This window comes from Drosophila virilis, chromosome 5 (genome assembly GCF_030788295.1).
Source record: "Drosophila virilis strain 15010-1051.87 chromosome 5, Dvir_AGI_RSII-ME, whole genome shotgun sequence".
In the NCBI taxonomy this organism is placed as follows: domain Eukaryota; kingdom Metazoa; phylum Arthropoda; class Insecta; order Diptera; family Drosophilidae; genus Drosophila; species Drosophila virilis.
Window position 1 is genome coordinate 21,751,221 of NC_091547.1, and position 22,996 is coordinate 21,774,216.

The following is a 22,996-nucleotide window of genomic DNA, read 5'->3' on the forward strand; positions in this document are numbered from 1 at the left end:
AAATATAAAATTAGTAACTATAAATTTTGACAAATCTTTCAACTATACAAAAATAGTAAAACTTCTAATAATTGTTGCTTATTTGGTTTTATGTGTGACTTAAATATTTGGTATATGCATTATTAAATGCATATTTCTCGGGCAAATGAAGGTCGATGCCGGATAAATGTGCCTTTTGGGGTTTGTCCGAAAATAATAGGATTGATTGAAGATTCCTAAATTAACCAATCTGTAAAGATAAAAAATATATATAAATTAATAAGTTCTTTCCAGTAATTCAAGCCTGATTTTTAAATAAAATACCTCTTTCGATTCATGCTGAGCACGACCAAAAGAAAGGTTTCATATCGGTGCAGCAGCAGCTGGAGGCAGTGGAGGCCAGTGGTTGCGTGGACCGGAGTTGATGTTGAGTTGTTCTTCAGAAATTAAAGCTCACCCAATCTATACCTTTTGTGTGATTGAACAAGCATGAAAGGTTCATCTGGGAACCATTGACTGTTTCATTCGCAGGCGATGTTGATTTTGCTAAAAAAAACTTTTGAGTGAAAATGTTAAGCTTCTTAACATGCGGCTGTTAATAAGCAGCTGTTAGGTCGTATTTAAAGGCGACTGTTAAGTGGCTGCTCAGATCATGTTCAGGGGGCGCCAGACTTAAATTAAAATTTGACTAAAATACCAGGCGAACAAAAATCAGCAGAAGCCAGACGATCAGAAAAATTTTTTTAGTAAAAATTCTATTGCATACGCTTAAGGGGCAAGAATGTTAGTTCACTGCTATTTTACAGTGCGCTGTTAAATAACAGCTGCAGCTGTTGGGTCGACTGTTAACATTTAATTTTTTGATTTTTTGTCTGCTTGCTGCTCATTTCTGTTCGCCTGGTACTTCAGCTGAATTTTTATTTAAATATCGTGAGCCAACGATAGCGCTAATGTAATGGGATCATAATTTCCGCGCGGAGTTATGTCGTTTTGGAACGTCATATCTCCGCGCGGAGCTATGTCGTTTTGGAACGTCATATCTCCGCGCGGAGCTATGTCGTTTTGGAACGTCATATCTCTGCGTGGAGTTATGTCGTTTTGGAACGTCATATCTCCAAGCGGGGTTATGTCGTTTTGGAACGTCAAATCTCCGCGTGGAGCTATGTCGTTTTGGAACGTCATATCTCCGCGCGGAGTTATGTCGTTTTGGAACGTCATATCTCCGCGCGGAGTTATGTCGTTTTGGAACGTCATATCTCCGCGCGGAGTTATGTCGTTTTGGAACGTCATATCTCCGCGTGGAGTTATGTCGTTTTGGAACGTCTTATCTCCACGCGGAGCTATGTCGTTTTGGAACGTCATATCTCCTCGAGAAGTTCTGTCGTTTTGGAACGGCATATCTCCTCGCGAAGTTCTGTCGTTTTGGAACGTCATATTTCCTCGCGGAGTTATGTCGCTTTGAAACGTCATATCTCCACGCGGAGTTATGTCGTTTTGGAACGTCATATCTCCGCGCGGAGTTATTTCGTTTTGAAACGTCATATCTCCTCGAGAAGTTCTGTTGTTTTGGAACGTCATATTTCCTCGCGGAGTTATGTCGTTTTGGATCGTCATATCTCCACGCGGGGTTATGTCGTTTTGGAACGTCATATCTCCGCGTGGAGTTATGTCGTTTTGGAACGTCATATCTCCGCACGGAGCTATGTCGTTTTGGAACGTCATATCTCCGCGTGGAGTTATGTCGTTTTGGAATGTCATATCTCCACGCGGAGCTATGTCGTTTTGGAACGTCATATCTCCTCGAGAAGTTCTGTCGTTTTGGAACGTCATATCTCCTCGCGAAGTTCTGTCGTTTTGGAACGTCATATCTCCTCGAGAAGTTCTGTCGTTTTGGAACGTCATATCTCCGCGCGGAGTTATGCCGTTTTGGGACGTCATATCTCCGCGCGGAGTTATGTCGTTTTGGAACGTCATTTCTGCTCGAGAAGTTCTGTCGTTTTGGAACGTCATATCTCCTCGAGAAGTTCTGTCGTTTCGGAACGTCATATCTCCGCGTGGAGTTATGTCGTTTTGGAACGTCATATCTCCTCGAGAAGTTCTGTCATTTCGGAACGTCATATCTCCGCGCGGAGTTATGTCGTTTTGGAACGTCATATTTCCGCGCGGAGTTATGTTGTTTTGGAACGTCATATCTCCTCGAGAAGTTCTGTCGTTTTGGAACGTCATATCTCCGCGCGGAGTTATGCCGTTTTGGGACGTCATATCTCCGCGCGGAGTTATGTCGTTTTGGAACGTCATTTCTGCTCGAGAAGTTCTGCCGTTTTGGAACGTCATATCTCCTCGCTAAGTTCTGTCGTTTTGGAACGTCATATTTCCGCGTGGAGTTATGTCGTTTTGGAACGTCATATCTCCTCGAGAAGTTCTGTCGTTTCGGAACGTCATATCTCCGCGCGGAGTTATATCGTTTTGGAACGTCATATCTCCTCGAGAAGTTCTGTTGTTTTGGAACGTCATATCTTCGCGCGGAGTTATGTCGTTTTGGAACGTCATATCTCCGCGTGGAGTTATGTCGTTTTGGAACGTCATATCTCCACGCGGAGCTATGTCGTTTTGGAACGTCATATCTCCTCGAGAAGTTCTGTCGTTTTGGAACGTCATATCTCCTCGCGAAGTTCTGACGTTTTGGAACGTCATATTTCCGCGTGGAGTTATGTCGTTTTGGAACGTCATTTCTGCTCGAGAAGTTCTGCCGTTTTGGAACGTCATATCTCCTCGCTAAGTTCTGTCGTTTTGGAACGTCATATCTCCGCGCGGAGTTAAGTCGTTTTGAAACGTCATATCTCCTCGAGAAGCTCTGTTGTTTTGGAACGCATATCTCCGCGCGGAGCTATGTCGTTTTTGAACGTCATATCTCCGCGCGGAGCTACGTCGTTTTGGAACGTCATATCTCCACGCGGAGCTATGTCGTTTTGGAACGTCATATCTCCTCGAGAAGTTCTGTCGTTTTGGAACGTCATATCTCCTCGCGAAGTTCTGACGTTTTGGAACGTTATATTTCCGCGTGGAGTTATGTTGTTTTGGAACGTCATATCTCCTCGAGAAGTTCTGTCGTTTTGGAACGTCATATCTCCGCGCGGAGTTAGGTCGTTTTGAAACGTCATATCTCCTCGAGAAATTCTGTTGTTTTGGAACGCATATCTCCGCGCAGAGCTATGTCGTTTTTGAACGTCATATCTCCGCGCGGAGCTACGTCGTTTTGGAACGTCATATATCCGCGTGGAGCTACGTCGTTTTGGAACGTCATATTTCCGCGTGGAGTTATGTCGTTTTGGAACGTCATATCTCCTCGACAAGTTCTGTCGTTTCGGAACGTCATATCTCCGCGCGGAGTTATGTCGTTTTGGAACGTCATATCTCCGCGTGGAGTTATGTCGTTTTGGAATGTCATATCTCCACGCGGAGCTATGTCGTTTTGGAACGTCATATCTCCTCGAGAAGTTCTGTCGTTTTGGAACGTCATATCTCCTCGCGAAGTTCTGTCGTTTTGGAACGTCATTTTTCCGCGCGGAGTTATGTCGTTTTGGAACGTCATATTTCCGCGCGGAGTTATGTCGTTTTGGAACGTCATATCTCCGCACGGAGTTATGTCGTTTTGGAACGTCATATCTCCTCAAGAAGTTCTATCGTTTTGGAACGTCATAATTCCGCGCGGAGTTATGTCGTTTTGGAACATCATATCTCCTCGAGAAGTTCTGTCGTTTTGGAACGCATATCTCCGCGCAGAGCTATGTCGTTTTTGAACGTCATATCTCCGCGCGGAGCTACGTCGTTTTGGAACGTCATATATCCGCGTGGAGCTACGTCGTTTTGGAACGTCATATTTCCGCGTGGAGTTATGTCGTTTTGGAACGTCATATCTCCTCGACAAGTTCTGTCGTTTCGGAACGTCATATCTCCGCGCGGAGTTATGTCGTTTTGGAACGTCATATCTCCGCGTGGAGTTATGTCGTTTTGGAATGTCATATCTCCACGCGGAGCTATGTCGTTTTGGAACGTCATATCTCCTCGAGAAGTTCTGTCGTTTTGGAACGTCATATCTCCTCGCGAAGTTCTGTCGTTTTGGAACGTCATATTTCCGCGCGGAGTTATGTCGTTTTGGAACGTCATATTTCCGCGCGGAGTTATGTCGTTTTGGAACGTCATATCTCCGCACGGAGTTATGTCGTTTTGGAACGTCATATCTCCTCAAGAAGTTCTGTCGTTTTGGAACGTCATATCTCCTCGCGAAGTTCTATCGTTTTGGAACGTCATAATTCCGCGCGGAGTTATGTCGTTTTGGAACATCATATCTCCTCGAGAAGTTCTGTCGTTTTGGAACGTCATATCTCCGAGCGAAGTTCTGTCGTTTTGGAACGTCATATTTCCGCGCGGAGTTATGTCGTTTTGGAACGTCATATCTCCCTGCGAAGCTATGTCGTTTTGGAACGTCATATCTCCGCGCAAGGTTATGTCGTTTTGGAACGTCATATCTTCGCGCGGAGTTATGTCGTTTTGGAACGTCACATCTCCGCGCGGCGTTATGGCGTTTTGGAACGTCATATCTCCGCGCGGAGTTATGTCGTTTTGGAACGTCATTTCTGCTCGAGAAATTCTGCCGTTTTGGAACGTCATATCTCCTCGCGAAGTTCTGTCGTTTTGGAACGTCATATTTCCGCGTGGAGTTTTGTCGTTTTGGAACGTCGTATCTCCACGCGGAGTTATGTCGTTTTGGAACGTCATATCTCCACGCGGAGATATGTCGTTTTGGAACGTCATATCTCCGCACGGAGTTATGTCGTTTTGGAACGTCATATCTCCGCGCGGAGCTATTACTCGAGATATTACACAAAAATCAATGAAAAAGTTTCGATTTTCGCACCGACCTCGATTTAGAAAAAAATCGAGATGATTTGGGAGGTCATATCTCCGCGCGGAGCTATGTCGTTTTGGAACGTCATATCTCCTCAAGAAGTTCTGTCGTTTTGGAACGTCATATCTCCTCGAGAAGTTCTGTCGTTTTGGAACGTCATATCTCCGCGCGAAGTTCTGTCGTTTTGGAACGTCATATTTCCGCGCGGAGTTATGTCGTTTTGGAACGTCATATCTCCTCGCGGAGTTATGTCGTTTTGGAACGTCATATCTCCTCGAGAAGTTCTGTCGTTTTGGAACGTCATATCTCCTCGCGAAGTTATGTCGTTTTGGAAGGTCATATGTCCGCGTGGAGTTATGTCGTTTTGGAACGTCATATCTCCGCGTGGAGTTATGTCGTTTTGGAACGTCATATCTCCGCGCAAGGTTATGTCGTTTTGGAACGTCATATCTTCGCGCGGAGTTATGTCGTTTTGGAACGTCATATCTCCTCAAGAAGTTCTGTCGTTTTGGAACGTCATATCTCCTCGAGAAGTTCTGTCGTTTTGGAACGTCATATCTCCGCGCGAAGTTCTGTCGTTTTGGAACGTCATATTTCCGCGCGGAGTTATGTCGTTTTGGAACGTCATATTTCCGCGCGGAGTTCCGTCGTTTTGGAACGTCATATCTCCTCGAGAAGTTCTGTCGTTTTGGAACGTCATATCCCCTCGCGAAGTTCTGTCTTTTTGGAACGTCATATCTCCTCGAGAAGCTCTGTCGTTTTGGAACGTCATATTTCCGCGCGGAGTTATGTCGTTTTGGAACGTCATATCTCCGCGCAAGGTTATGTCGTTTTGGAACGTCATATCTTCGCGCGGAGTTATGTCGTTTTGGAACGTCATATCTCCGCGCGGCGTTATGGCGTTTTGGAACGTCATATCTCCGCGCGGCGTTATGTCGTTTTGGAACGTCACATCTCCGCGCGGAGTTATGTCGCTTTGGAACGTCATATCTCCTCGAGAAGTTCTGTCGTTTTGGAACGTCATATCTCCTCGCGAAGTTATGTCGTTTTGGAAGGTCATATGTCCGCGTGGAGTTATGTCGTTTTGGAACGTCATATCTCCGCGTGGAGTTATGTCGTTTTGGAACGTCATATCTCCACGCGGAGTTATGTCGTTTTGGAACGTTATATCCCCGCGCGGAGCTATTACTCGAGATATTAAAAAAAAATCATCGAAAAAGTGTTGATTTTCGCACCGACCTTGATTTAGAAAAAAATCGAGATTATTTGGAAGGTCATATCTCCGCGCGGAGTTATGTCGTTTTGGAACGTCATATCTGCTCGCGAAGCTCTGTCGTTTTGGAACGTCATATCTCCTCGAGAAGTTCTGTCGTTTTGGAACGTCATATCTCCGCGCGGAGTTATGTCGTTTTGGAACGTCATATCTCCTCGCGAAGTTCTGTCGTTTTGGAACGTCATATTTCCGCGCGGAGTTTAGTCGTTTTGGAACGTCATATCTCCTCGAGAAGTTCTGTCGTTTTGGAACGTCATATCTCCGCGCGGAGCTATGTCGTTTTGGAACGTCATATCTCCTCGCGAAGTTCTGTCGTTTTGGAACGTCATATTTCCGCGCGGAGTTTAGTCGTTTTGGAACGTCATATCTCCTCGAGAAGTTCTGTAGTTTTGGAACGTCATATCTCCGCGCGGCGCTATGTCGTTTTGGAACGTCATATCTCCTCTAGAAGTTTTGTCGTTTTGGAACGTCATATCTCCTCGAGAAGTTCTGTCGTTTTGGAACGTCATATCTCCGCGCGGACCTATGTCGTTTTGGAACGTCATATCTCCTCGCGAAGTTCTGTCGTTTTGGAACGTCATATCTCCGCGTGGAGTTATGTCGTTTTGGAACGTCATATCTCCACGTGGAGTTATGTCGTTTTGGAACGTCATATCTCCACGTGGAGTTATGTCGTTTTAGAACGTCATATCTCCGAGCGGAGTTATGTCGTTTTGAAACGTCATATCTCTGCGTGGAGTTATGTCGTTTTGGAACGTCATATCTCCGCGCGGAGTTATGTCGTTTTGGAACGTCATATCTCCGCGTGGAGTTATGTCGTTTTGGAACGTCATATCTCCGCGCGGAGTTATGTCGTTTTGAAACGTCATATCTCCGCGCGGAGTTATGTCGTTTTGGAACGTCATATCTCCGCGCGGAGTTATGTCGTTTTGAAACGTCATATCTCCGCGCGGAGCTATTACCCGAGATATTAACAATTGCGCAGTTGCATATAACTTTGGTTTTTTTTAACCGATCTTTATGAAATTTTCTACAGTATATCTTATTGTATCATAGAATATTTGTGTATATTGAAAAAGTCAATTGCATTAAAATTTTGGTTTAAATTGGTTGGCAATAAAAGTTGGGTTAATAACTTGATTTATAGCTCTGGGGTGGTAGCTCAGAGGTGGCGATAGGTTTAAAATGAAAGATACTTGACAAATATATAATATTTCATATCATATCATGTTTCGTGACTCTAGCTCTTATTACTTCCCAAAAGTCCCAAAAAACAGGATATCGATATCGATTTTTTTCGATTGCTTGGAAACGGAGTAAGTTATCGATTATCGGAAACAAACTCGATCAGCACAGGCACTTGGAGCACCTTCATTTAAAATTTCAAGTCTATTTATTTATATAATATTTTTAATGGGTTCAGGGTATAAATATTCGTTGTTTATCGGCTAGCTCAGCATCCTTGGTGAGTTATGCCAAATAGATATTAGTCTTGCTCCGAATCCTGGAATAATGGACAAGCATGTGGGCAAAAAGTTTCTCCTGCTTTCACTGTCTCAGGCGAGCGCTGTTTCGCCAAACTCATTTGCATAAGTTAAGTTTCCATTGCATTATGTCCTCTGCTGCAGTGGGAGATGGTGGCAAGGAGTAGCAACATCTGTGTGGATGTTGAGCGTCCGTTTGTTTGTGGCAGCAGAATTAACACTTGATTTGGGTTTGGTCAACAAATTTGTGTCCACAGTGTGCACAATATTAACTGTTGCAGGTCCCATTGTTTGCCAAGTTTGTTTGCCTAGAGGACACGTAATATCCTTAATTCGGCAGGTGTATACATTTTGTAATTTAATAGGTCGAGAGAAATACGAAAATAATAAGCCAATTGTTAAATATAGAAACGAATTTTAGACTAGAAAAAAATATGTGATATATATCATCAAGTGATGGAGTAGTATGTATGTATATAATTGTTTAAATAGTGTCCATAAACTTACTTATATTAAGTTTTCTTTTAATTTAACATATTTTGTAGCACAAAGAAAAAATGTTAGTATTCGAACTGCAAAGATTGTATGGTTAATAGAAAAATAAGCTGTCTTTTCACATAATAATTCAAAATACATTCACATCTTAAAGAGAATAGTGATAATTAGATAGTTGATTCATTTATTTGTGATCAAATGACGAAAGTAAGAGTTTCCCTGCCAACAGAAATCTTTATTTTAACAAGGTCTTTCAGGACCGCAAATAACATCTATAGAATCTGTTTATTTACGTTAATTATGTTTCGACGCCTAAATCCCGGCGCTATAAACCTCGAGGCTAACTGGTTGGCTGGAGCACAACCACAAAACCAACCAGTCCAACAAATTAACTAATTGTGCAATAGACATTTTCCTAAACTTCTGACAATGGACTTGACAAACCGAAAGGGCGGGACGAAGGATTGCCAATCAGCACCAACAAAATTTGTGGCCAAAGTGGTTTTTCGCATTAGCCTTACACATATATATGTTAGACATATTTGTATATATGCCTTGGCACATATTTACATGTTAACTGTGTACATAAATCTGGTGCGCTTTGACCCAGTTTGTGGCACGGCTGCAGGCAACACAAATTACGATTAACATAAGCATTACCTGCGGTCAGAGTGTCTAGCAGCAGGCCCAGAACGCAGAAGGAAAAATGTTATATGGGCTCTCCACTTTTTCGGGCGAAACATGACAAAATTTGTTCATTGTTCCGGTATGTTATCTATGGGCCATGTGCAGCTGCCAGGCTACGAGTTGATTTAGTGTAGGTCCAATAGGCCGGCCAGCCAGGCGCTGCCAGACCATTCAATGGACATGTCAGCGGGGGCGTTCCGGGTGGCCAGCGGTATGCTGTTTGTGATTCGAGATTAGCCACTTTGACTCCAACATTTATTGCATGCCAATAACTTTTGTCCGGGCACAAAGGTGCGCTGGCATTTGGGGTGTGCGTACGTGTGTGCGTGTGTGTGTGTGTGGGGTTCGACCATTGCCAATACCTGCAATGCTTGGTCAATTTGCATACATGTACCTGTTAGCCAAAATAACAACAGCAACTGGCAGCAGCTACCTTTTCTGACTGGCAGCTTGTAATGAATTTTCGTGTTTCTGGCTTTCTTTTGTGCGAACAATTTCGATTTTCTGGCTTTTTCTTCGTTTCCAAAATGCAAATTGAACGGGTTGTGTTCGAATTTTGAATAATTGACAGCACTTGAAAACCGAAAGCCTGTGGCTACTTTAGTAACAATTGACTGTAGCTTGCCTTGTTTGACCTGATCGTTATCTAACTCAATTAAAAATTACAAAATCAAATTAAACATTTTAATTGGTTTTGTGCAGCAAATTTGCGCCTGGCCCTTAATTAAATAATTGAATTGATAATATAGACAATTTTCTCTAGACTAGAACGAGAACCAAGACAGGACAGGTTTTACATTTAATACAAGAGCTAAATAATCATGTTTGTTGATAAATGTTATTGGATTTTTTATGGAAAATTATAATATGCCAAATTAATAAATGGTTAAAGAACACTTAATATGAAATTTATAATTTAATTGTTTATTATAACTTTATTCGCATTTGAATATATGCACATTTGACACATTTGACACTTGGTAGACATTTTAAAATAAACACGTTTTTACTTACATTTTTAGGCACATTTTTAATTTGTAATTTGTAAACATTTCAAATTGTATTCTTAATAAGTCAGCTCAAATGCTGTTCTTTATTCATGTTAAAAAATGATCCCACATATGAGTCCGAAGGATTATCCCGTGAGTAGCAATTTAGTAGCGTGTGCGCTCGTCGTAGCGTTTGATTAAACTGAAATCGTGAATACAATAAGAAAATCAATACTGATACAAATTAGTTATTTATTAAAGTGACTTTAACAAAAATGCAATTCTTTTCATCTTGAGTGCTGTAAAAATATGAATAAATAGTGAATACATTAGTGAATAGCTTGAATTGCGGGTGTTTAAAAATATATAGAGGCTGTTGTGCATAGTTTAAAATCTTACCTGAGCCTTCAGAAATGTAACACAAACTGCTTGAATTATGTTTATTTAATATTCAATATAATTTACAATAATATTTTGTTTGGCTTTTGAAGAAATCTGTGCTTAAAAACTAACCATTTATTTGATATTCAATTGGAGATTAATTTCCAGCTTGATTTGGAATTTATTTAAGCCTCACTGTGGCTCTATAATTAAGAGCTCTACAACAAATGTGTCTACAAATGTGAATTAATTTATTTATATTTTAATAATACCGTAATTAACACTAGAAAGCAACAACAACTAAACATGAATTAATTAATGTATGTACATATTCCAGAGCTATATTTATTATAATTAAACATCTATTGATATATTTTATTTGCAACTACATGGGTTTACAATTAGCAAAATTCAAATGGAAATGCGTATTTTTGTGCACAAAACATAAATACACATGAGTATAGTTGATTTGCGATTCATTTTGAATGCTGCTTAAGACTAAGCCTTAAATATACCACATCACATAGAGTAACATACGAAATACGCAATACGGAATAGAGTGTATCGATTATTATTAATTGTATTTACAACAAATTGAGCCTAACAGTTGCCATGGAATTTGCATACAACTAATAAGTACATACCGAAATGAAATCGACTGAAGGGCCAAGTGGACTCGATTCCAAGTCAAGTATTCAATTAATTTCTTCTCTTCTGCACACACATATGCAGCTCACACACGACGACGTGAGCTAAGCTTAAAGCTTTGGCTATGCATGCGTCAGAGCTTCTTTCATTGAAGCACACTAATACATGTGCAACGCACTCATACAAACGCATCGTCTGCATTCTAAAGAGCTTTGGGGCCAGGGCATTAACAGAGCCACCGCAAAATGTATGAACTTTGCTAATGCCAGAAAAGCCACATGGTTATGCGCAGGGCCCATATTGCTGGCTTAAAGCCTTTGGCAATTTACATGCCAATTCCAGTTACAGACACCAACCTAACAAGTGCTGAGTGCCCTCTGGGGTGTTAATGATGCTGATGCTGGTGTTTGAAGGGGGGCCAGATAGCACAACAATTACTGCCAATTAGCATAGCCAGTGTGTGTGAGTGTGTGTCAGTGTGTGTGCCGGTGTGTGTGTGTGTGTGTGTGTGAATTCGGGTGCAAGAGTGAGATCAGTGGCCAAATGGTTTAGAGCTGCTCGTCGGCCTGTTGGGACAACGCACCCTCCTCCAGCAGCTCCACAATCAGTGTGCCTCACCTTTTCTCATTGATGATGGAGGCGCGTCCGATGCCAGCACCAGGGCCGCCCACATTGTGGGCATGCCCATTGCCGCTGCCCGCGTGTTGCAATGGCATCGAGTCCTGGCGATGAAAACTGCCGCCACGACCGCCACCGCCTCCGCCGCCACCAACAGCCACGCCATGGTTATTGTTCATGTGCAGCGAGGCACGATGGGCGGCCAGGCTGCCGCCAACGGCTCCGCCCCCACCGCCGCCCACATAGGTAGAACGACGCATCGAGGTGACGCTGGTGTCCATGACGCCCGTTGCGGTCGAGTGTTGCCGGAGGTGCGGCTGCCGCTTGACGCAAATGCAGCACAGATAACGGTTGAAATGCTGCCGAAACACACCGGACACACAATAAAGCGCCACAGGATTAACGCACGAATTGAGGAAGCTGCAAATTGAAAAGACCAAAGCGAAAAGTTAGTCCATGGTCCACATGCTAATTTGTTAAGCGACTGCCGCAGACCGTTAACAATGCGCAATCCAAAGGGTTAAAGGGTATGCGGTATATAGTCTGCTTTGGCAGCTTAATTGTCAGCCCAATCTATAATAATGTAATTAATAGTAGGCTAATGTTGCAGTCGTTATAGTCAGGTCCCTCTGTGCCTCTCTACGGCTGCCTGTTTATTTGCAAACTTGTCGCGCAGCTCTTTTTGCTCGTGAAATTATGAAGGATCAAACGATTCTGTGTCGAATCAAACTTCTTTAACATGACAACATATATTAGTAAAGAGATTCACAGCTTCAAAATGCCTGCACAATTTTAGAAGAAACTCAATATTGCTGCTGAACTTGAACTATCGAGCTGCTGCTTACTGGTCCGATGTTCAGACAGCGCTGTTAGTTTTTAAAGCTAAGACTATTCTTAAACCTTTTGCGCCCTTTTTTATTTTTATTGATCCAATTCCTGGCATTTTTATTCAAATCCTTAGCAGTTGAGCACACACTTTAATTCCTGCCAATCCCTTTTTTGCCCGGGTTTTTAATTCGCTGCGTTTTGGTTTCGATTTGTTTCAATTTTCCACTGAATATTTTATTCGAGTAGAGTTTATTTGTTTTGTTTGCTTTTGTGGGCAACCCTTTTGGCATTTAAATGCAAATTATTCTCAGTGGAGCTGACAGTTTCTGACGTCACAAATTAAGTTGCCCAAAATGCTGACACATTATTTTTTGCACTTTACTGAGCTAAGTGACGCCCCCCTCGCCCCTTCGTTAGCCGAAAAGGGGCGTGGCCGCTGTCAGTGAAATAAAATTTACAACATCTTGACGCCTGAGGGGTGTGTGGGTATGAGGTATAAGGGAAGGGAAGCTTGGGCTTAAGTTTTTACTCGGATTATCTCTTTCAATTAAAAATCATGCCAAAAGAGAGAAGCCCGGGGCAATGCAGTGGAAATGAGTGCAGGAAAAGCAAGTTTAAAGACGGAAAACTTCGCATATGCTTGGCTGCCATTGACTCTCCCCTATTTTCACAACCCGCCGCACCCACCCTTTCGTCTGCTTTGTGTGTCAGCGTGCAATATGATGGCACTGGCAATGGAATTTCAAGGATTGCGCGCGACAGCAAACAGCTTTCATCCCCCAGCCCCAACCCGAAGGAAAAACCAAATGGAAAAATTGCTAAAAATCGCAGTAGCTTGTGGCAGTTGCTGTTGCAGTTGCAGTCGCTTACCTTGTACAAAATCCCACGATGCGCACCACATGCCAGAAATCATCGAAGTCCTCCTCGGCGGTGGGATAGAAATGGTACCACAGCTCGAACACATGATATGGAAAGAAGCAAATAAAGAATACTGCCCGGGCAATTAGTAGACCTACCAATGCCCACGCCCAAGCCTGGCGTCATGGCATACTCACCGACCACAAAGGCCACCACCATGCGTGCCACATGGCGACGGGCGCGTGCCTGGCTGCGGCTCTGGATGCTCAGCTGCTCGCCGGGCATGTCCCGGGCGCTGATGTGCAGCCGCTTGGCCATCATGATGTACAGCACGCCAATGATGGACAGCGGCACCAAATAGTATATCGAGGCCTTGGCAACCACCATATATCTGCAAACGGAAGAGTCAGAAGAGACCATGTTTAAAATGGGTATCTTAATAGGAATATTGCAGTTAAAAGTCTCTGCACTGGACTGAAAGCGAGGAAAGCGGAGATTAATTGTTTAAAATAGCGTGAATCGAGCAACTGACATTGCAGCTTAATTAATCACAGCCCATCGGAGATTTGTCAGCAATCTGTCAATCACATTGGAAAAAAACCCCGTTTTTCAGCTCTACTATAAATAAATTCATTTAATTCGACTTCAATCAATTGATTTAATATGAAAAACCCCCTTCTTTGATTTAATTCGATTTAATTATAAATGTTACTCGTTTAATTTAATTCCCGTTTATGTTTGCTTGTTGTTTAAAAGCCAATCTACAAGAGCCAGTTGCTTGTCAATATTTAAATATTTATATAAAAGCAGCTTTAAAACGTTTGATTTACTCTATTTCATTTTAAAAGATTTTTAAACCCAAAACCTAGAGTCAGCCGAATAAAAAATCTTATAAGTACACAAAATAAGTCTACTCTATTTCATTTGATCGATAATTATCGATTTTGAGACATGCTTATTATCAAGAATTAAGAGCTTGATGCAAGAAATTTGGTATATGGGCTCTCGTTTAGTATGATTGGAATGACAATATTTTACTTTTTGGAGACCTCAGCTAAAGCTGACAAAAACTAGAGCCTACCGCTTAGGATTGTACGCACATTGTAAGTTTTATTTGTATTGTCGTGAATAAAACCAGAAGTACTTTATGAAATTGCTGAAAGAAAAAAGTGAAAGGCAATATGAAATCCACGAATAAATGTAATACTTGTTTCTTCTTTTGGCCAGAACTTGTAGTTAATCTCTGTAACATATCCTAAGCCGATTAACTCACAATTGGTATATTATTTAAAACGAAAAATTTCAAAACGAGAGAGGTTTTTGTGGGTTTGGCAAACACATTTTTATGTTGCATAAAAAATACGAATGAATCAAATAGAACAAATACTCACAGCACTTGCACAAACTCAATATACCCTAATTGCTCGTTGCGAGGGGATAGTAAAACGTGCTTCGATTGCATTCGGTTTTTTTTATATTATTATTGAAGTCATTAAAGTACGTATACAACTATTGTAACCTAATCCATTTGTAAATTGAAAAATATTTTAAAAAGACGCGAATACCCTTTAAAAGAATTATCGATGCTTGGTTGCACTTTTGAATAACTTAAAAGGAATTTTATATTGACATATTTTTAATTGTGTTTTTAAAAGTATAAGCAAATAAAGCTCTAGTACAGCTAAGGAAACATAATAATCCCACATGCCAAACTTGTCGTGTGTAGCTTTGATATATCCTGAGATCGAAGGGCTTATATTGCTTTGTCAGTTATATATAAAATATGTATACATATATGTATTATAAATCTTTTATTGTTAACATTTGCTTAGAACTTATTAAATAGCTTAAATTTAATATAAAAAACATTTAAACCGCAAGCGTTTGACAGAATGTTTTAAGAACTCTAACAAATTATGCCATTTAATTAAATTTAGACTCGCAGCTCAGACAGAAAACGAGATGATTGCCAAATACATTAAATGAACATTAGAAATAAATTCAGTAAGCGGATTTGGGCCAAATAGCTGCATGTCTAAGCCATATTTAACAATTTGTTAGACTATTAAAATGCCAGCAGGGTGAAGACATCCAATAAATTACAAAGCGCAGCCCATTTTGATGACTTACGACAGAATAATTCGTTGGCATGAAAGGCAAAATGAACGAAAATTCACTTTTTGGGGTTTATTTGAATATTTACTAAAGGAAAAAAAGAACAGAAAAGCTGCACGCCGAAGAACGAATGCCCTTGTCTGGCATGATTTTATTGTTCCAATAGGATTCATATGATATATACAGATTCGGTTAGGACTTGCAGATATGTCGCAAGAATAGAGTTAAAATTGTAACTGAGTTTTCTATTTAGAAAAAATTTAAGTTTCAATGCTGTATGATATAGTGGTCCGATTCAGCCCATATAAAGCTGAGAGACTAGTTCGCATAGAAAAACGCAAACGGATATAGCTATATACAAAACAGACGTCTGTTGATGCTGATCAAGAATATATATGTATACTTTCATGGGCCACAATTCCCTTAATGTCTTACACAATTGGTGATAAATGGATTAAACTCTCTCTACAAGAGTATTAAAACATGCTGAGGAGTTATAAAAAGGTTTTTATGAATTTGATAAAAAAAATTAGTAACCAGTTGGCTGAAGCTGTGTAAATTACAGCGGATAGGAAGAAAGAGAGAGTGAGAGTGTGAGAGAGGGAGAGAGGGAAAGATAATGTGGCAACAGCTGCCGTTGTCCAGCATGAAAGGATTTCCAACTTATGGCAACAGACCAGCAGACATAGCCGCAGCGAGAGGTGGGGCCAGGCCGTGGAAACAAGCTGCATTAAAAGAAAGAAGAAGGAATTAAATTTAAGTTGCCTATCGGCGCGAGGAATGCGACGAGCAGCATATGGCCAAAGTAGGGACAGAGTGTACCAGGTGGACGACATGGAGCCACAGCCACAGCAACAGCTTGATGAACTGAACTGGGAAGGGTAAAAAAGCGGTCAGTCAGGGTGGCATTTTAATGATTTTAAGCGCCAAGTGACAGTAGAGTATCTACTGAGCATGCAAATCGGTTTAAATGAACGGACATAAGTAGCTGGCAATAAAGTGCTTGGAGGAGCAAATCTATGGTCGAGTAGCGTATACATTTGTGAGACTTGTCAAGTCTAAGAAACGCTCTAATGCAATTTTATTTGCATTGCTTGCGGCTTATCGTATACAAATTGATATTTCCACAGAACTGAGCATCCAAAAGAAATTGCAGGGAATTGAAAAAGTCTACATTCAACTGTTGAACAAAAAGATAAATTGTTTTCCCCTGAAAAACGCATGTCTGTAATTTGTATGTTGTAAAATTCTACTAACCAGAAATACCAAGTATTTTGAAGGTGTTTTCGGTAAGCATTGCATTTTGATTGCTTCAGCTTCAGTTAAATAAATGCTTTGAATTGTTCTTCACAGAAACGTAAACGTAAAATACCCTTCGACAAGGTAAACGGGGTATGCAGTTTATTTTCATGTTAAGAAAAAATTAATTTGTCATTTGTTGATTTTCACAAATTGAAAATGTCATTGAAACAAAATAAACAAATGTACTTGGAAATTTAAGCAGCCTTGTGAGCATTATCGAATGAAGGTTATTGTTAGGTATTATAATATAAAATATATATAGATCATAATTGATATATAATTTATGTATAATACCCTTTTCTCTGACTAATTGATTAATGATTAATGAGCTTATGTTAGGTTAAAATAGAAAACATGCGTTTTGGGCAATTCCACCCGCAACTGTGGAAAATGTGTGAAAAACGGTTGAAGAACCCCAGGCGATCGCCTTCAAGCTAATTTTCAAGAATCGTACTTAAGACCTTTCTTAACTAACTACTACGCGTTTATCTAATATAATTAAATACCGCATTTTATAAAATGTCTTTAAATTTGTGCTGTTTTCACAATCAATTTTCTTAGCAGGAGCTGTCAATTACTTGAACGGCTTCTGCTTCACTGGACTTCCCCTTGCTTGGTGGACAGTGGGCAGTGGGAAGAGGGCTTTGGGCTTTGGGGTGCGGGGTATGCGTGAACACCCACTTAAAACTAAATAAAACCGAATGGGGCGAACAAATGCGAAAAAACATCCAACTGATTGGCCATTTGGCCAGCGGCTACTCACTTTGCATAAATCTTGGAGCGAAATGGCGAGCACACTTCAATGGTGATGTTGCCATTGGGTGTGGGCAGTGTGTAGCCCTGGATGTCGGAGACAACAAACGATGGCATGCCCAGCATTATGGCAAACACCCAGATAATCACGGCCGTAAAGACAGTCAGCGGCTTTGTCTGTGTGCAAGCAAGTCCGAAAAGAAAGAAAAGCAATACATAAATGGAAATTAGTTAAGTGACCCAAATGGATCCAAATGGAATAAATGCGCGTTTTGCTCACCTGCAGTTTGCGCAGCGGATTGACAATGGCGCAATAGCGTTCCCCGGAGAGCGCTGTCAACGTGAAGACGGAGACGCCAATCGAAATGTCCTTGAAGAATTCGGTTATGCGGCACATGTTACGCTCGAAGGGCCAACTCTCCTGGGTATAGACAATTGTGGCCACTGGGACACAGACCAAAATGACCAGCAGATCGGCCAGCGCCAGCGAGAGTATATAACTGCAATGCATCAGAAGATAATTAATTAAATGATTAAACTAAATTATATATTATATATAACATTAATAAAATTGATCATATTTTCGGTTATCAATATATTATCGGTTATCGATAGATTATTGTTCAAGAAACTGCGGTTGCGAATTAAAACTGTCAAGAGAGACCTCTAACAAATGTTCATATATAAAAAGGCTAGCATTCAATATTTCTGATTTCTATTGTCTGTTAACACAGTAAAGTACAATCATTCTCAAAATGGTAACGCAACGCTGGTGAGTTACCATCGTATCGATTCAGCAGACCTTAAAGTTTTGTGAACGTGAAAAGAAATGGAATGTGTGAGTTTAGACAAAGTTAAACGTGCCAAATTTGCTGCATGGTTGCACTGGGATTGAATTTGGAACAGAATTGGTATTGTTATCGATATCGGAATGTGAATGGGAACGTGAATGGAAACGGGAATGAAAATGGTGCCTGTTCGGTTCCTGTCATCCGTTGTGCATTCACATGGAAAGCACTCGATTTGAAGCGCACTTTGCTGTACAACATTTTCTTTTGTGCTTTTCTTTTTGGACACTTACAAGTGGACTTCTTGATTTGGGTCTGCACGAAATGCCAGCCGCACACACTTCGCATAGCCCCATAGCCCAGTCTGGCACATCTATATACATGTAAGTGTTGTCTAGCGACTGGCAAATGGAATAGAGTTTAATTTCACACAGCTCAAGTTGGGAAAACAGACAAGAAAAAAACAAATGTTGCCCTTCGCAGTTAAAAAGCAAATGTGGCCTTCATTTAACAAATTGCTTTGGCATTGACACGCTTGAACCCCATCGAGGTGCCAGACAACGGTTAAGACATTTTTCCCAAACGCGCACCGTTATGACCCACAAATTGGTAGTTCTGATTCGTGTCAATTGGCGCTTGTCTAGACACACGGACAAAGACCGGCAAATCAAGCAAAAACTTTTGCGCAAAAAATTAGAAAGCTTGGTCCATTGATTGGCTCAAATTGCAGCATGTCATGACTTCCCAAAAGCTACAATCAGTTCACAATAGTTCAATTGTCACCTGACAGTAAATGCAAGTTTTAGCATTTTTATTTGTATATTTCTTGGTCACACAGTCAAAAGACTCAATTGGAGTTGATTGGGACTTGAAGTTTTGAGTACATTTATCGTGTATACCATAAATATCTTACACAGATCTATAAAGACTACTGACGAGGTTTACCCCAAAAAAATCTCGTCGAACTAACAAACGGATTGTCGCCGGCTCAAATCTAGCAGCAATTTTCTATTTTTTATATGTTTATTTAAAACTTAGTTATGATTAATTAAAATGGTTTGAGAATTCTTGAAATCAATGTCTTTTTGTCAGCCGGAACGCCGCATAGTTTATTCTAGTATTTTAATAATTTTATCGGGCTTTTTGTTTTAAGCTATTTTTGCACTCTGGGCGAGTATTAGACAGTCAGACCCTCACGATTGCAGCATTTGCCTTGGTAAATTTCTATTTTATTTGTGCACAAAAATAACGTGTATTCAGTTTGACGTATTTTTTGACAATCGAAGCGTGAGGACAATTTGTAATATGCTTGTTACGCAACTGTTACTCAGTTCCAAGCCCCTTCTCTGCGATCCCTTGCATTCCATGCCAGTACTGTCGCCGGCTGTGTTCACAGGAAAACTTTTGATTGTATTTCCATTTCAATTTATTTAGATTTTCCACCAGACGCCCCAAAAACAAGCCACAAGACGTTACACAGTTGTACAAGCTGTAAGTTTCCTACAAGTTTCCAAATTAATAAACATTTGCATATGCCCCAATCAAAGAAGTAGGTATTCTAGTCGGGCGTGATCGACTAGGAGCTATCCTGTAAACAGCGCCAAACTTCCGTAATCAACATTTGAAATTTCTCCCGAACAATGATACAAACATGCCTACTCTAAAGTCCGACCTTTATGAAAGACTCTTTATATGTAAATAAGATTAGATTGGATCGAATATGCCTCCTTCATTTACACCATACCCTTATATCTAAGCACAACATAATAGAGTATAAGAAGCGTCCGCAGCTGTTCGCTTTGTATTGTTTTGCCAACCCGATTTTGCATTTTTTTGTACAAATACAGCTTAGCAACAGTTAAGCCAGCTAAAAAACAAAGCTGTCAATATACGAGTGTCATCCTCTGGCTATTCAGTGGAATCAAATAAACGCAATCGGATCTGTCTGACAAGCATTAAGCATACGCCGTGTGGACCAGCACTCAGTTGATAAGGTTTTTGTTTTTGTTTGTGCCTCGCAAGAGTTTAAGCGTAGCTAAGCTTAACATTTGACTAAAGTAACTGCAGCGCTGGATTAAATTTGTTGAAATTAAGATTAGCGTAAAACATTAACTGTCATTTAAGCTTATCACAGAATTAAACTTCTTAAATAGCACAAATCTAATAAGCAATTACTGCTTCCCTGTTTAATGAAAGCTTAAACAAACTTTTGAAGATGAAGGTATCTTTAATCCTTCAAGAATATGAGGTACCTTTTAATATATACACAACTTTTAACGTTTAATCTTTTCCAAAAAATGTACTTCCCTTGGCTATAAAATATAAATCATAATATTCTTAAGTACAAAAGAGTATTTCTTCTATATTAAAATGATTTCACAGTTACTTTATCTAGAAATGTTAAATAATTGGAAGTATTTCCAATTCTTACTAAAAAGATTTTTGAATTTCTCAATAATAATATGACAATGACAATCACAATGAAATTGGCAATGACAACGAAAATGATACTGATGATAATATGAATAAAAATATGATGTATTTTATTAGAACTAACCGATTATACAAAATGTGTAATCGATGCTGCTTGAGACATAAAATTATTATCTCTGACTTCCTTGAATCAATGTGACTTAAGCGACTTCCCCTCATTGTATATTTAATTTAAAATTTTTTTTAGTATTCTTGACCGAAGACACCGCCTGCTGTCCGCTGCAACAAAGTTATGAAACATTTCTTGAGAACTTTTAATTTGGTCAAAAAAGTCGACAGCTGTTTTGACCCCATGAACAAGCAGAAGTTAGTGGGCCGAAGCCGACCACAAGATCTGGACTGGCATATAAAATAAGGGGCAATAAAATCAGAGATGCGCGTCTCATAATTCAGCGCCATGAATGTTGAGTGGCAATTCTTTTAGGCTATTTCTGGGCGACACGCAGCACGCTCATTTTGGGCCAAAAATATTTATATGAAGTGTACGCCATGATTATACACGCATATGGATGCTGCATATATATTTTAGGGTGGAATGAGTGGATGATGTGAACGCCACGGGTTGCCCATAATCGCAGCACTTACGTGTTGGGTATGTTGCGCATGGAGCGATGCCGAAAGAATATGATGACCAAAGTGCCATTGCCCAGCACGCCCACAATAAAGATGAGCGTATAGAGCACGGTGACAATATAGGTCTCCGGGCGATCCAAAACCTTCACATACTGCGGATACTCCTCGCCGCTGGCATTATGCGTGCTCGTCGATGTTGTTACCGCTGTTGTTGTTGTTGTTGCCGCCGCTGTTGCCAACGATCCATCCAGCTGACTCGAATTGCCTAGCTGGCTGACATTCAGGACGACAGCAGCAGCAGCCGCCGCAGCGGCAGTGGCTGCCGCGTTCGACTCCAGCGGCGCATAGGCCAGGCTCGCCGCCAGCGTCTGGCTCATGTCCATTAGAGCCGCTAACATGTTTTTTGGCATTGCTCAGTCGCCCCACCGACTGACTGACTGACTGACTGACTGACTGACTGACTGACTGAGTGATTGACTGACGCTCTTTTCTTGTCTTGTCTTGTCTTTTTTTGTTGGCTGCTGTCGCCGTGTGCGTGTCGTTTTATGTGCTCTTTCGGACCACTTCCGATTCCTTTATGGCCTTTTTTGGTTCAAGCTTTGCACTTCTTGCTAAGGGTATTCAGTTTATGGCATTTAGGTTTTTAGTAGAGTGGTTGTTGCTGCTGCTGCGTGTTGTTGTTAGTTTTGTTGCTGCCACAGTTGCGTGTTTTATTTTGCACATTTTGTTTTAGCTGTGACCACATTCGCTGTCTTTGTTGTTGTTGTAGTTGTTGTTGTTGTGGTTGTTGTTGCTGTTGTTGCTGTGTGCGGCTTTGCCCTTTGACTGGCGCCAGTTGCTGCCATGCTGCAGAGAGAAAGAGAAAGCGAAAAACCGAAAGTAAATAGTTGTTTAAGTCGTTGTCATAAAATGATTTAAGCTGCTATCTGTGCAAGAGAAAACAACATGGCGTATGTGTAACATTTAACAATTTGTATATAGCTTAATTATGCTGCGGTTTATATAATTCACTTTATGCCTGGCACATTTTGTTGTTCATTTAATACGTGTGCTTTAAAACGAGATGCGGCAACAGACTTTTAATTAAAATTGCTCAAAGTCTGTCGTAAAATTAAGTAAAATATCGAATCGAAGCTCTAATAAAGAAATAGAAAAGAAAACAAATTGGTAAAAGCAATGCATACATTAAATTTTTGTTAAATTTGTGTGAATTTGTATTCGTTAACATTTTTTTAAATTTCTGGACTGTCTGATTTTCCATTTCAAGTCACACTTTTAGCCTTTGCGTGAACAACAGGTTCACGCTTGAACCGCTTGCGAATTATAAGCGGAAACTATGCGAAGTTTTATTAATCCTAGCAAAATTAATATGCGTATTATGAATTGAATTTTCTGTACAAGCTGTAGCAGGGCAAAATTATTGCTAAACGCTTGCTTATAAGAATTCATACGCTTCTTTAAGTGATCTCTTCTGCATAAATTTGCATAGCAACATGCCAAATGCAATTTAAGATTACGACACGAACATTTTTGCGTTCTTTGTGCAACTCAAGCGTCATATGGTTCACTTTGAGCCCTGGCTTTTGCTCAGTTGGTGCAAGGGATTCATTTATTCAGTATTCCGTGTATTGACATTCTTTTGTTATTATTTTTTAAGTTCTTGCAGTAAGACGGAGATACAGACACAGTGAAGCAGCTGGCAATGCAGGAGGCAAGGGGGGAGAGCTATGAAACGCTTTGGGAACTAATACGAATTCATTCGGGCAAATTCAAAGACTTTCAAATCGCAATCAGTCGTCTTTATCCCAACAGCAATCGCAGCC

General features: G+C 40.7%; 2 protein-coding genes across 2 annotated transcripts in view; both read right to left on the reverse strand.

Annotated features, from left to right (window-relative positions):
* Positions 1-9,845: 9,845 nt before the first annotated feature.
* Positions 9,846-21,909, reverse strand: CCHa2-R (CCHamide-2 receptor). The gene is made up of 7 exons (XM_002049142.4): positions 21,186-21,909; positions 17,600-17,819; positions 17,330-17,496; positions 13,347-13,540; positions 13,162-13,282; positions 11,464-11,883; positions 9,846-10,018 (listed from the first exon to the last, which is right to left on the reverse strand). Exons 1-7 carry the CDS (start codon positions 21,581-21,583, stop codon positions 9,982-9,984), a joined length of 1,557 nt encoding a protein of 518 aa, XP_002049178.2. The 5' UTR covers positions 21,584-21,909; the 3' UTR covers positions 9,846-9,981.
* Positions 21,910-22,002: 93 nt separating this feature from the next.
* The window catches only part of LOC6625052 (GTPase Era, mitochondrial), a 41,059-nt gene continuing 40,065 nt past the window's right edge, over positions 22,003-22,996 (reverse strand). The window contains exon 4 of the mRNA XM_015174214.3: positions 22,003-22,019. The gene's annotated coding sequence lies outside the window, so the exon portion shown is untranslated. The remainder of the gene's footprint in view (positions 22,020-22,996) is intronic.